This window comes from Megalops cyprinoides, chromosome 1, assembly GCF_013368585.1.
Source record: "Megalops cyprinoides isolate fMegCyp1 chromosome 1, fMegCyp1.pri, whole genome shotgun sequence".
Classification (NCBI taxonomy): domain Eukaryota; kingdom Metazoa; phylum Chordata; class Actinopteri; order Elopiformes; family Megalopidae; genus Megalops; species Megalops cyprinoides.
This window is the reverse complement of record NC_050583.1, coordinates 43,117,919-43,133,046: the sequence shown is the minus strand read 5'-3', so window position 1 is coordinate 43,133,046 and position 15,128 is coordinate 43,117,919. Positions and strand designations below refer to the sequence as shown.

Here is a 15,128-nt window from a genome sequence, read left to right as displayed (position 1 = left end):
CCACCCCCTCCCCATGATGGTAACCTATAATATCATGACCGCCTCACATGTACATACTTAACACACACACATATGACTTACTTGACTCTCTGCCCTCATTACTATTCTGTGTTGCAGTTTGTCTCTTTCTGCTGCATGCAGCAGAAGAGGCAGGGGGTGGGGTGCAGGATCGATAGAGTGATGTAGTGGGTAATGGGCCCAGTGTACGTGGAACTGGATTGGCCTCTCAACCTGACCTGATTTTCCTCCTCTGGCACCGTGCTGGACCAGAACATGAAACCTGTCTCCACACCAGACATGCAGTGTGGCCAGGCTGCAGTGGTACAAATCGCCCCCAGTCACCTCCATACTCTTCATCATCATCCTGCTCTTTATACCCTGTCACCACCACACTCATCATCACCTCCATGATCTTTTTCACCTTCACACTCCTATTCAAGGGGTTCAGAATGTGGCAACAAGTGATGTGTCCTTCTAGTGAACAGTTGGGACTGTGCTTCAGGTAGGTGCTCAGTAACACAGCTCAGGCCCGGCGCCAGGATGAAGTGACTGAGGAAATGAGAAAATGCAACTGAGGGGGCAAATGGTACCCACTCATGGTACCAGGTGCGATACAGCTGCTGGCTGTTCAGATGGCTTGCTGGGAAAAAAATGTGACAGTAGATTCTGTAACAGGTCTGAGTCTCAGCAGCCTGTGTTGACTGCAGGGGTAGACCTCCATTACATCCAGGTAGCGCTGAGTTCTGACTTCCCCTCAATGGATCAGCTGCTCCCAAAGTAATTCCTAGAGTGATCCATTGTGGTGAAATAGAAACTCCAGCCCTGCTGAAAAACCAGATGGCCTTGAAGGATATAGGGCAGTGGCCATATTATGTGTGACTGCATCTTAAACTCAATGGGTTGGAAGAATGCAGCTGAAGGGGCGCAATGGCAGTGCACCACCCTGGATTTGAACCATTGGGCTTCCTGTTTTAAGCCATGGCAAAGAACAAAGACACAGCCCCAACCCTGGGCCCACCCCGATCTGCCTCATTCCCATTCCGGCCCACCCCCACCCATCTGACTGCCAAAGCTCAGCGATCACAGACGGGAAATGGGAACGATGGCACATCGCCCACTCTGATCCGGTGACGTCTTGGCGCTCTCTCCTTCGGCTGCAGTGCCAAGCCCAAGCCTCCTCTCACCCCACCATTGATCTCACTGTATTCTGCACACAAGGGCACAGCTTTGATCAATACTGCAACACTCTCCTCCCCTTTTAAGTGACCTACTTTGTGATCCCTTCCTTGAGAGTATAGCCATCCATATTTAAAAATGGGGAAAGGGAAGAGAGAGAGGGGAGGGAGTGAAATAAAAGGAGTCTGCGCCGGATTTGCCACACTCCTATGGCTTAATAAACATTGGATGGGAAGCCTTTTGTTTGATGCGCTATGAACAATAACAGCTCAGTTTTTTGTCTTTTTTGGGGAGAAGGGTGGTGCATCGAATCTATTTATTTTGTAAATGGCTTTGTTCATCTCTCTTTCGGCATCTTTTCACCCAGGTGTTTCATCCAGTCTGAAGCTTTTACGTAACCACATAGAACTAGTCTGAATCGGGCACGTCGTAAAGAACAACACCTTAACACCACAGAGCTTAACCTAGAGCTTTTGGAAAGACATTGTTTGCCTTGGTCTGTGCTTCAAACATGATACATCCTTACATAAGTGTTGCTAATGAGCTCAGAGAGCGCATATAGGAGGCATAGTAGCTCCAGCTCCCGTAATGACTTCAAAATGGAATATTCCAGTACATCCATGCTCACTGTGTATCAAGGGACCAAGGCAGAGGAGTTTGCAGGCACACCTTGGCTCTATTCTTAGGCTGAGAATATAGCTGGATTATGAATATTATTTGTTATAGACCCACCAAGGGACAGTGCAGAGTGCATTCAAGGGTGTGGACGGAAGCACAAACCTTCAATGCAACATTAATTACAAATGAAGAGGCGTGGAAAAATATGCAGAAATGAGTGTTTGAGTAGGGGGAGGGTAGGGGGCAGTGATGCTGTGTTCCTCAGTCACTCCACAGAGCAGCCATGTATCTCACCCCGTAACTAGTGAAGCTAACGTGTGCAGCGCACTAATTTCAGTTTGCCTGTTTGAGTGGCTCCTAACAGGCTTGCAGAAGTGACCTCTATCCTCTGACCTATATTGTCATACCCCCTTGCGTCTGGTTGGTATCTTTACACAAGGATTGCCATAGGGCCGTGTAAGACAGAGAAAGAAAAGATACAGAGAACAATGCGATCCCATTTCTGGGGTAGGGGTGTTTATATTGTACCCCTGCAGGGGTTTGAGGGGATGTTGAAGTGAAGGATGCTGGGACACATCTCTCTGTCTCCACTCTGTCAGCTCTGGTTAGCATGCTGCATTTTGATGTGTCCTTGTAGGTGATTGGAGGCGGTGGGGGTTGGCTGGCGGGTAGGAAAGATGAACAGGAGGAAGGGGGGGGACAGGGTGGGGAGGCCTTATTCATCTGCACCCTGAGCATCCAACCCCTCCCCCATTCTCCTGCAAACCTTCTGCCCCTTGCAACTCTGAATTCTACTGAGCTAAAATCCAGCCAGAGGGGCTGGGATAGCAACACATGTTAACTATTGATCCTGAGAGGCTGGGTTTTTTATAGCTCTCAGACAGAGGATTGAAAGGGGAATGAGGAGGTGGGGTTCCATTTTCATTCAGGATACTGACTTCCAACTGTTTCTTTTCACTCTGAGGGGTATAACTCCACATCAAGGGCTTGCTACAGATTTGTTTTTTCTTCTTCTTGGGCTTCCTTCTACCTCCTTATGGATACTCTATGCCAGCCTCATTCCTCCATTCTGCCATAGAATCAGCACATTGTTAAATGGAGCATCTGGGCCAGCCCTCTTGCCCCTTGTCTGAGTGCCTGCCTCATGCCACTTTGTAGTGATGCTGGATGTGGCAGATGGAGCACTTACAGCTCTCTTCATTGAATAGTAGATGTATCAAATACAAAGAGCTGCTTCATGGATTCATGGAACCAATAACTCACAGAAACTTTCAGTAAACAAGGCTGTGTAGTAGGGTCACGTGATGTGACATTTTATGTCTCTTCTGATCCAGCAGGGCTTGCCATTGGCAGATATGAGTGTTCAGGGGTTGCCGTGGTAACCATAAGCCCCCTCCTCCATGGCACCTATTTGTATTGTAATGTATACATACAAGCACTGGACCAAGGTTAGCATGTGCGTGTGTGTAGAAGGACAGGCAGCAGTTAAAAAAGCCTGTATTGTTATTTTTCATTCCATCTGTTGGTTTGCATAACATGCTGTGTCAAGTTATAGAGTTTAGTCACTGGATATTAACCTTGTTTTGCCCTTCAGAGTTATTGCATTGCAGTAATATTTAAGTCATTCCCATCATTAAATGTCAACAACTCTGACTTCTAAGTCGGAGTCTGGCTGGAAGCCTGATTTGTAATATAACTTCGTTACAAATTAAAACTATGAATGGGATGTTGCTGTTGTGCACTTAAGCAAGATACTTAACCTGGTCTGCTGTGGTAAAATTTAATATAAAATATGAGTTATTTAATCCTCCCTGGATAAGAGTATCAACAAAAAATGAAATGCGGTTTGAAGTTGTGAGTGGACTGGTCCCACACTGAAGTGACCTACGAACATTTGAATATCAGGATGTTGATCATTTACTCTGTATGTAGTATTCTCCTCTCTCTCTATTGACCTTCCTTATACAGTCAGGAAAGTGGGCTTATGAGTATGTGTGGACCAGGTGGATGATACAGAGAAAATCAAGGGACAATATCACATGCTGTAATATAAACAGTATATGAAGCAGCCAGTTTACTAATGTAATTACATTGTAACCAGTATGTAACTACATATGCACTTGCATTATGATACAAAGTACTTGATGTGGAACAAGAGCTGTCATAACGCAGGATGTAAAAATAACCTTGCCAGTTTTCCCCAAACCAGAACTACATTTTTTCTCTCATGTTTTCGGTATTTGCACTCACTTTCAGCTTCTGTTTTCATTAATATTTGTTTTGTTTCATTTGTACCTCACTAATTTGCCACCATTGCCATGTTTATTTTATTTATTTATCACTCTGTCTCTCTCTTTCTCTCTCGATCTCCCCACCCTCCCTTATACCCGTTTACCCAATCCCTGCCTCATCTAATTGATCTTCTGAGAGAGAAGGGTACAAAATGCCCATTCAGATAGAAAACCTAACCGGGTCTGACAAGAACATAGCTGAATACGTATCCATGTTAGGGTATCATCAGCAGCCACAGAGTTCAGTTTTCTCCTTCTAGTATCCCTGAATATGGCCATTTGTGGTAATCAGGTGGCTCTAAGCTTACATTTAACGCCAGCCTAAGCCACAGGCCACCCAAACAGCAGTGCACAGCCGGGGATGACAACTTCTGTCCTGTTGTTCAGCTCACTGAACTTTAAAACTTAGGAAATGGGAAGCTATGGTCAAGCCTAGATGGTACACAGGATCAGCCTTTACCTTAACTGTTGTGGTGTGAAGCCACGTGGTGTTCAACGCAGTCAATACCATACCCATAGTGTCTCTTCAATGCTGGGTGCCATGCGGACGAACCAGTGACTGAACCCTCAGCCTTCCAATAGTGTCAGTGCAATCCTTCAACAGACAAGCCCCACTGGAAGCCAGCACTGCAAATAGCAGTTTAATTGGCTATTTGAACTGATGTGCATCTAGAGGGAGCCAACTGGTTGCCTTCCGTCACCTGGTGGGTGCTACACAAGTGTCGGATAGAGTTTCCCATTCTGTGTGAAGCACTTTGGGATCCTCGATGACAAAGCACAACGCAAGTCTGTTTGTGCAGTTCTTTTGTAGTGTGCTACAGTGTGCCTCTCACCCTCTCAAATGTTCCATCCAGCACATACAAGCCAATGCATCACTCTCGTCATTCATCTTTAACGCTGTGTGCGTGTTCTGCATACAAATTAAAGTCTGACATCTGCCATGCACATTATATTTCATGTGTGAAATTGAAGTAATAGCAGTAACAGGGCCACAGGAGTCAAAACCAGAGCAGCGTGGCCTCGAATGTCAAGATCTGATAATCCGCTCCCATATGTAGGACAGAAACCAGTTTTCAGCAACCGAGCTATTTCTAATTAATGCACTAGTTTAACTGCCTTCCCTCTGGGGAGCCCCAGTTAAGAGGCTGGAACCATGGCTGGTTTCTGTTAATTAGCCTCCCAGTCTCACAGTCGTACTTCTTTTCTCTGTCTCTCCCTCCCTGTCTCTCTCTGCAGTGAGAAGAGGAAGCTTCAGGTGAACATTGTGAGCCCCATCCAATGCAGCATGCATGGGAGGAAGTGCACCATTGTCGTGGAGACCAAGATCAACCAATCACAGCCGGACTTCACCAAGAGTCGCTCTGGTTATATCCTGGCAGTGCCAGGCAATTAAGAAGAGATGGGGTAAAGGGGGGGTCTGTCACCAGGATATTGGGGACAGGGCTGCTTGATGGCAGTTCAATTAGATTGTGTCTTCATCTCAATCTGCTCTATAAAAATATGATCATTATGAAAAAAATACAACATCTAATCACAGGAATAAGGAGTACGTCTGATTAAGCAATACCAAATATGCCTTAAATTAGGTCTTCAAGCACCACAGTCTTCCCCTTAGGAAATTAGCTGTGGAAAAGCATGAGAACAGTTTCAGCAAGGGAAATTGAAGGAGACTAGTTTGTATGTTAAAATGACTGAATGGATTTAGATATAGATAAATTGTAGTAATCGCCTGAGATACACACAGGACATGCACCAATGAGTTAATGATTGCACCTTTGGACCTCCAGCTTCTGTCTAAGCAGCTTCTGTCTTTATGAAATAGGATGTTCTATGACACACGTGGTCGTGGTACTCCAAAGTGAGGAACGGGTTTCCCACACTTTGAGGTGAAGAAATTCCTTCTTTTGTCTTACGGTTATGTATCAACTTAATGTTGACAAACTGTGTCCCTTGCATCATCTGTAGTTAGAATCTGTGATTCAACATGTGTGCCAGATGAAAAGAACATACTCTTGCCATGTAAATGGAAAATGGAACATATAAATATCAGGACTGTTGGTATGCTGTAGTGTTTGAGTGTGCTGTTGCAAAATTCTAAGAGTCAAAAGAATGAATATCAGAACTTGGCAAATACCTGTATATCCTGTGTATTACAAGGGAATGTTTATTTTTGTTTAATGTCAATTTGATAGGACTACAGTTTATTTTTTATCCAGCTGCCCGCTTTATTATTGAGGTCTGTGGCTTTGCCTCTTTTAGTGTCATTTATTTTTATAATTTTGTTGTTTTCAAAGATGTCCACAGTCTAGCCCACAGACTTCAGAGCCTCAAGCCCATCTTAAACACCCAGATTGGTTATTTGGTATGATTCTAACCCTCGCTCACATTTTAAGAGTGCTGTTGGCAAAGTCAGTCTTTTGTAGAAGTGTGTGTGTGTGTGTGTGTCTGTGTCCATGTCCATTTCCGTGTCCGTGTCTGTGTCTGTGTCTGTGTGTGTCTGTGTCTGTGTCTGTGTCTGTATCTGTGTGTCTGTGTCTGTGTCTGTGTCTGTGTCTGTGTGTATGTGTGTGTCTGTGTCTATTCTGTGTGTCTGTCCCAAGGACTTCTTGGTCACTACTAATATACTAACACAACTGACACAGTGACAGTGTATGTCACTAAACACAAGCTGTGTTGAGTATGATGTGCTGTGCGCATCCTCACACCCATGAACTGCTTCTTAGAGGGGCAGTAAAATCTCACTTAATTTAAAATGTTTATCTTTTTATACGTATCTATCTATATCTATATCTATATCTATATATATTCATTAATACTATGTATGCAAGATTTAAAAGGTTCAAATATGTTTCCAATGACTACAGTTCAGCACAGAAAATGTATGTTTATGTAAACAGAATACTGATTACTGAGATTGATGACAACTTTTTGTGAGCTTACACAAACACAAAGACATATTCTGTCTAAACTGACAGTAGCTTCACTGAGGCCAGGGCAGAAGTAGTGTCTGTGCGTGTCTGTGTGTGTATTTAGCGCTTATGTTTGGTAAATATCTCTTTTAATGTCAATCTGTAACGGCTTTCTTGAGACTTGGGTCTTGATGACTCGGGCTTTTCGTGAAAGTGTAATTAGCATCCCTCTTTTGTTAGAGCAGCAGCACATGGGCAGTCACACATGCTCCCTGTCAGTTTGGCAAAGCAAGACTTAAGAGAGGGAGTATGCCCTCTTTGCTTTCACTGCCCTCATTGTCTGTTAGAATGCTTATGGCCTGTCCTCACTAATGTAAGGATACCTGCAGTTGGTACAGTTTCATTGAGAATAGGAGCAAGAGTGAGGTTGGAAAATAGTCTTCCCATTCTTGAAATGAGGGACTGTTTGTTACAAATGGTAACTAGGGCTTCTCCTTAAGGAAAAAAAAATCCATAATTGGCCTAAAATTATCACTTAATTTTCATCTCATACCGGTGCTTGGAATTAATTTTGAGCTTTATGGAAAAAAGGTCCAAATATATGATTAAATGAAGTACTTACGAAGTAAATGACCCTGATATGGCAGATATATTAAATGTTTGCTTCACCCAACCACACAGTTCCAACTCTAATTTCAATGCCAAGTACTGTCCCTTTGTCTTTATCAGCTGCAAGTAGTATTTGCGAGCCAAAAGTGGAATCATTTTCGAAAAAAAAGGAAGTGTTCTTTATTTGCTCTTTAAAACAAATGATATAACTGCAAGCATCAGTTGTGAGCTCATGCTGGTGCAGTAGACCTAGATCCAGTGGACACACATACTTCCTGCTGAAGACCCCACAGACTCCAGAGGTTATGTGCTAGTATATTCTTTGGAGAATACCTTTGTGTTTGTTTGGTATTCTGACAGTCTTCCTGTTGTGGGATAATGAAAAGAGATGTCTCTAGAAACAGTAAAGTGGGCCATGTTGTCTACAGAGCTGAAAACTATCAGAGATTGTTTTCTTCCAAGTCAGGTCCACACTCACTAAACACATAGCAGCTATGATAACCTTACTGCTGCATTATGTTAACATTTCTGTAACATTATTTATTAGCTAGGCTGCTGACAAACATCAGATAAAATACGCTCTAATGAGGTGACTGTAAAGGTTACCTGTATAAATAATGAATACCTAAAGATCAGTGCCCCTCTGAGACAGTAAAATGGCAGAACCTCGTCTTATAGCTCTATAACAATATCAGTCCTGTATACTATTCACTTTATCTGATATTAAGCGTAATATAGCACAATATTTACAAAGAGTTTGTTACAAGGATGCCTGGGACTGACTGTGCAGGCGTTGTTTGAGCATGCATATTTAAACAATGGCATCAATTGATGGGCACCAGAAAAGGCCATTACGGCATTAAAGGTGGGATGTAAAAGCTGCTCTTGTGTAATCTCAACCTCAAATAGATCATTGCTGGTTGACAGTGAATTAAAGAAAAACAAATCTGGCTTGACATTCTCCCAAGAGCTGAGCACCGGCTCCAAGCCCTAAACCCTGGACAGGTTCTCAGAATACACCCCACCTGCTTGCCTCAGTCCGCTATGCTGCAATGTGTAAGCGTACGAGTGTGCATATCATCAACTCAAGCTGATGGTAGCAGCGGCAGCAAGCTTTGATAAGGAGCTCCCAGGGCACATGGCCTAGTTTGAATGACTCCAGCAGAGGAGAGAAAGTGTCACACTGCAGCCTCTGTGAAATCCATTGTTTATATCTGTTTTCTGGGGAGAAAGGGAAGTCAAAGTGACCCGGGGGGGGGTCTCATGATTATAAATGAGTCAGGTCCCTTGATTAATTTGCACCTCTTCACCACTAAGCAGCATATGAAGCATACAGGGGGATTTGCAGTGCTTTGGGCACAGCTTTAAGTGGGTTGCTATGAGACTGGAGATGTGTCACAGCTGGATGGATGGACGGATGCAGCAGTGTCACAGCATTGTGACTGATGGCAGGCTGGCAGCTCTGGTTCCACTGTAGAGTGTTATATGGCAGGTGGCCCAAAGGCTTCTTCAGCAGGCTTCACCCCCACACCTCACTCTCTTCTGTGCCATTGATATGTACATCAGCGCTTCGTCGTAGTGACTCAAAATGTATCCAATTCGCGATTAGGGAGTCAAGCTTAATGTTTGCTTCGTTGGGACAATTGTGTGTAATGGAAGGTGACGTATGGCAGAAACCCTCTGAGCAGGACCCGGCTCAGAGGGCTCCCCCTCTGATCCAGGTTCTGCTCAAGGTTTCTTCCTGTTAGTTAGGGAGTTTTTCCTTGCCACTGTTGCCTTAGGCTTGCTCTCAGGGGGTCTTAGGTCTGGTAACAATGAAAAACTGCTTTGTGAAAACTTGTGTTGTAAAATGTGCTGTACAAATAATTGAATTGAATTGAAATTGAAGTTTTAATATTTTGATGAGTAACAATTTGAGGGTTTGAGGGCAGGCAGGCTCACTCCCACTGCCCCAGCTGCGTCTCTGCTGAGCCCCACGCAACAGGTCACCTACATCAGGAGTGTGCATTTAGGGAGAGACACCTTTACTCAGAACAAAGTGGAGTTCTGCCCTCCTTTCCTGTGCGTGTGTGAGGCTTGCCTGTCTGCCCAGCTCAGTGGGCTCTGTCATCCTGTGCGGAGGGTGGGCAATGATCTTGTGACCCGTGCATGCCCTCGGCAGGGAAGAAACCTGTATCAAAGTCATGGGCCTACCCTAATCACCCTCGGCCAGACATCCTGTCAAGAATAAGGGCCAGGTTTTCAGACTCCCTACCAGTGAGATGGTAGCTAATGGGAAAACTTCCACAGAACAAGGGATAGATCTTGATATATACTAGATAGTGATATATACAACATGGGCCTGGCCAGAGTGGCATTGTCTCAGGTCTTTATGAAACCTATTGGCCTGTAAACTTCCAAATGAATAGGAGGGGCAGAGCCTTATGCAAAGGCCATGGGAGCTCATTTTCATTAGGAAGGGGAAGACAAAAGCTTCCCTCAGATATGCCAAACAGACATCTCCACTATCCTCAGAGAAGGAGACAGAAGGCTGTTCTGTTTCAGTGTCCACCAACATCAACCTCACCTTTGCTCCTGCTGTCCTCCTTCAGTTGCAGAACAAGTTATTTTCTACATCTATTAAGTTCTGTTTAAGTTCAAGTGTGCTCAAGCCAAAGATTCTTTCAAATGTTTATATGCAGTACCATTCCAGTGGCTGATCTTGAAGAGGGTGCTTCACAGAGCCATCTCCCCCTTGTGTCAAAATCAGACATCTTCAATCAGAGCTTGCATTGAGCGAGTTTTAATTCAGCTGAAATTCACGCATACGTGCTGCACAGTAGTTTTGAAGCTGCAATCTTTTCTAAGGGGAACATCTGGAATCTCATTATTTTGTAAAGCTGAAGGAGCAGGCCTCATCTTGCTGTTGTCTTCATGTTGATCTCTGGTTGGGAATTGGTATTTCTACTTCCACATCCCAATAGTTGTGCTTCCTATCTTTTGCCTCACCAGAGTTCCTTTGAAATGAATCACATCCTTATGTAACAGCAGTGAATGAAAGTGGCCTATTTGTGAGTGGAAAAGTAGACATTGGGAGATTTATAAACTTGTTTTTCTATGTAGTAAGCACATGCTAGCTGTATACAAAAGGGAAATTGCAAAATGTATATATATGCTTGTTGATGTTATGTGCCTAATTTTGTATTTTACATATTTATGTAATATATTCAAAATGGTTGTAATTGAAGGGTAGTGATTGGACCAAATCACAGGGACCACAATAATTTCTTTTCATGTTCAACAATGTGTTTGAATATAGTGTTGAGCTCAGTTTAAACCCATGGATTCTTTATTTGTTCATGTACTGTCATTTAAAACATATGATGTCACAGTTTTTATAATTGTTCTGTTCTTTGTCCTGTAGTCTTGCAGTATTGAGTAATGGTAGATTTTTTTACTCTTCTGTGTTGATTTTATGTCATCATCCTTCTTTTGATTTTTGTGTTATTGAAAACCAAAAAAGCAAATCTACTCAAAAGTATCTGTGTTCCTGTCAGTGCTCCGCCTCCTTAGCTGTGGTGTTTTTGTTTTCCTTGTCCATGTGCTTTTGTTTACCTTGTGTTCTAGCCTTGCCCCGCTCCCCGCCCGGTCTCCGCCCGCCTGATCGCCTGCACACCTGCTTTCCATGCCCTCGTCAGCCCTGCCCTATATCTTCTCTGCTTGTCCTTGTCCTGTTGCTCGTTCGTTAGAGCGTGTTCCTACCTGTTTCGCCCCGCCGTTGCTCCTGCCTGTTCGTTTTTCCTGGTTTCCGATCCTGTCTGTGCCCGACCTGGTTTTCTGCCTGCTGCTTTTGCCCCGTTTGCCTGATTGCCTGCTTGCCTGGTTCCTGACTCTGCCTGACTCCACGATTGCCTTCCCTGGAATTGCCCTCGGACTGCCTGCCTGGTTTAGACCCCGCCTGTTATCGTTTTCACTACGCTGTCACCTCCTTCAAATAAAGTCGCACGGAACCTGAAACTTGCGTGGTCCGGTCCTGAGTCCTTGCCTGAGCTGTGACAGTTCCTCCCTATCATTCAGCTGATGATTATGCTTTAAACTGTTAGTCCTATAAATCGTGATGACAGCAGCAATTGTCTTTATAAAGTCCAGGATTTGGAATGAAAATACCCTCTGTTGAATGGGTAGATCTTCTTGCTTTGATATTTCCATGTAGAGAGAGATATTTCACAATTGTGTTAGAAGGCATTTTTCCTAGAAGTAATTGGTATTCCTTGTTTCCCCTCATAAAACAGCAATTTGTGTTTGAAGGCTCTGTAATACTGGTTCATTGCTCTGATGGGTAATAAAGAGCTCATGAAGGAAATTCTTATGCACTGTGTCTTTTGTGGCAAAGACATGTGACTTAATGAGATGTGGTGTATAATACTGTATGATAAATTGGAGAATTAATTATGCTGATGTATTAAATAGGCAGCTCAGTATGCATGGTGTTGTGTATTGCTAATATTAATAGAATGAAGAGATTTGTACAGTTACATTTGTATCTTTATTACAAATATCTCTGTTTCTTCCCCTCTGTATCCATTGATACATAAACCAGATCATTTGACATTTAGGTGCAAGCCAGAGGCTGTGACAAGTTGAAGGAATATTTAAAGTCACCCTGGCTGTACTTTTCAGACAGTGTTTGATCAGAACCCATTTTGTGTTTGTATATTAGTATACTTTTTATGGTTGGCACATAAAGCCTAATAATTTACTGGCATTTATCTGCTCTGAATCTGAGAAACAGAGGGACCCACTCTTGTGTGCGTCTTGAACGATCAGTGCATTTTATTTTCCATCACGGTACAAAAATAAATTAAAAATAAGCAGAAACCAAAAAAAGTTCGATTACACTAAGGGCTGTTTTCTTTTTTTCTTAAATAAAGAATCATAACAGCTCAACATCCCATTCCCACCCCCTCCCAAAAGTCAGACTCCACCCCATACTCCCACCTCCCTTTGGAACATCCCACCTCCTTTTTTCTGCCTGTCCCCTTGAGATAAATCTCACACATTCTCCTATACAAACACACACTCTCGCACGTGCACCCACTTTCACGCGCACATGCAGTCAATGAGAGTGCCTGTCATTTTAAGATCTACTAACACTGGTTTCCTTTCTTTTTTTGTTCAACAAAGATGTATGCAACAAGATACACAAAAGAAGAGAAAAATGAACAATTACTTATTCTTTTTTTTTAAGTATTTCTTAATCAACTACTTAGTGTTGCAAGTGAAAAAATTGGCACATTTTAGTGAATCAGGATAGCCACATCTTCAAGGGCGGTCGATGGTTCCAGCCTTTTTTACCCAAAATCCCTCAAAGCCCTGCAGTCTCCCCAATGTATATCCTGTAACAAGGTTCATACAGCAGGAAAGCTGTCAGCCATGGCTTCCAAAGTACTGTTTTCACGCCTTTGTGAAGTCATAATGCATGGTCAGTTCTTGAGCCTGACAGAGATTTGACCCCTTCCAGTTTCATGGCATGCTGCCTTTATAGGTCATGGTGGCACTTTGTATGCGATACATGTCCAGTTCCAAAATTTTTTTGTTTGTTTAAAGAGCCGATGCAGAAGAAAAGAGCACGTAACTCATTACCTGGAGACAACTTGCATCAAATGAGAAATCTTTGTTTTTTAGCATGGAACAGCAGAAAATTAAAAAGTAACCAACATGTGCATACATTGTTGCTGTTTTTCATTTCCAGAAAGTAAATTGAAAGACACAGTTATTTGAAAGAAAGCATGCACAATTGATCACTACTGATGTGGTAAGAAAGCGGGCAAATAATCTTTTGTATAGCGAGTTCCTTTTGATTTTGTTTGTGACAATTGTTCATTCTTGTTTTGCTTCACTTATCTCTGTAGACAGTGGTTGATGGTGAGGTCTCCATCTTCTCTTTCGCCCCTTGTGATGTTTAGTTCTGTGTGAGAGGGGGATTTCACAACGTTCTGGTTCTGGTCTCTGATCCCTGCAGCAGTCAACCAGAATATTCCCTGCACAGCTCAACTCATCTAATCCAGTGTTCTCATAGAGCTGAAGATCATGTTGTGCTCATCATTCAGCTTTTGCCATTGTGGTTACATTACACAGATTGATGAGGCAGACTGCCCTTTTTTTCCAATGAGCTCCTCAAGTGAAACTAAATGGCTTCTTGTACATGACGCAGCCTGATTGGTTGATGGACCTTTCAGTTGATTACTTTTTCATGCTGATTTGAAGGGCATTTCACTGGTGCTGATTTGACAGCAGCATAGGTTGTAGCCTACTCCCTGTCACACTGTAGCCCCTCCTCCCCACATCCAGCAGAACACATGTGACTTTTCTTCCTAACACTGCTGTTATAACAGAATTGTTACTGGTTTGCTTCCTCATTATAAAATGTAAAATTCATAGTTTTAGCTGCTGTCTTTGTTCTTGTCAGTTACTCTCACTAGTTTTCCCTATCACAAACGTGTTTGTAAGCCTTTTTATGTATTCTTAAGTATTCTATTATTTGTTATTGCGAACAAGACAGCTAGAATTATATGTACATTTTAGGTTTGTGACTATTAGGGATTATTACCCATAAAAAAATCCCAGGTGACGAAAAGTTCTTTATGTAAATATTCAATGTTAAATGAGGGGTCGTCTGTTTCAGTGTTCTGAAACAGATCCACTGTATTTTTGTGACACATATGACACTGTTGTTGCATCATTATATTTGATATTATTTAGAGGACAACATGGAATAGATTACATTTAGACAAAAAGTAAACCTGATAAAAATCCTGATAAAAACTCACACCCTGTCTCTGGAAAATAAACTTGTTCTGTTTTTTTTTTTCCTTTTTCTTTTTTGGTTTTTCTCAAGTGTTTTCTCAACAGACTCTTTGCAAGATAGCTGTCACCCTCTGAAAATATAAATAGGTATTTAATGTCACATGTGCAGAAGGGACTCTTTTGAACATTAACTCAAATATGTTAACAATTCAACCCCAGGCATCAGCCTGCTGATGAATTCTTAAAATCATTTTATTTTATTCCCAGATGAAATTAAAGGAAGGTAATCCTTAAGACGAGAACTATTTCCAGAAAAGGTGCTATCCCTCCCCTTTGACACACACAACCTCTCTTTTGCCACTGTGGTCCTTCCTTCTGGACACTGAAAAGCTGTTCGCTCAGGCCACCTGTGATTCCCTCCATCCTTTCCAAGTGCACCATCTCGAGCTTGCTATTCCTTTGTTTTAGGTCTAATGGATTCTCACACGTGTGCGCACACACACACACACACACACACACACACACATACAGGGCATGTGTGCGGATGCTCTCTGATGAATGCTGCAGTAGTAGGCTGGAGCACTACTACTAAGGGATTGTGGACGTGCAAGGCCATCAGCTGTCAGGCTCCATCTCCACTTTCCCTCTGAGGCATTGAACTGGAGAGTCCAGCATCCCCAAGCTCCCCCTCCCCCGGTCAGGGAGAGAATGCTGCTGCTGTGATCCACTCATCTGCAAT

At 43.0% G+C, this 15,128-nt stretch overlaps 1 protein-coding gene across 1 annotated transcript in view; it reads left to right on the top strand.

The window, feature by feature from the left end:
- Window positions 1-6,556, top strand: part of myo1d (myosin 1D) — a 70,277-nt gene extending 63,721 nt beyond the window's left edge. The window contains exon 22 of the mRNA XM_036529854.1: window positions 5,322-6,556. Within this exon, the coding sequence (XP_036385747.1) occupies window positions 5,322-5,478 (157 nt within the window). The 3' untranslated portion in view covers window positions 5,479-6,556. The remainder of the gene's footprint in view (window positions 1-5,321) is intronic.
- The last annotated feature ends 8,572 nt before the right edge of the window (window positions 6,557-15,128 follow it).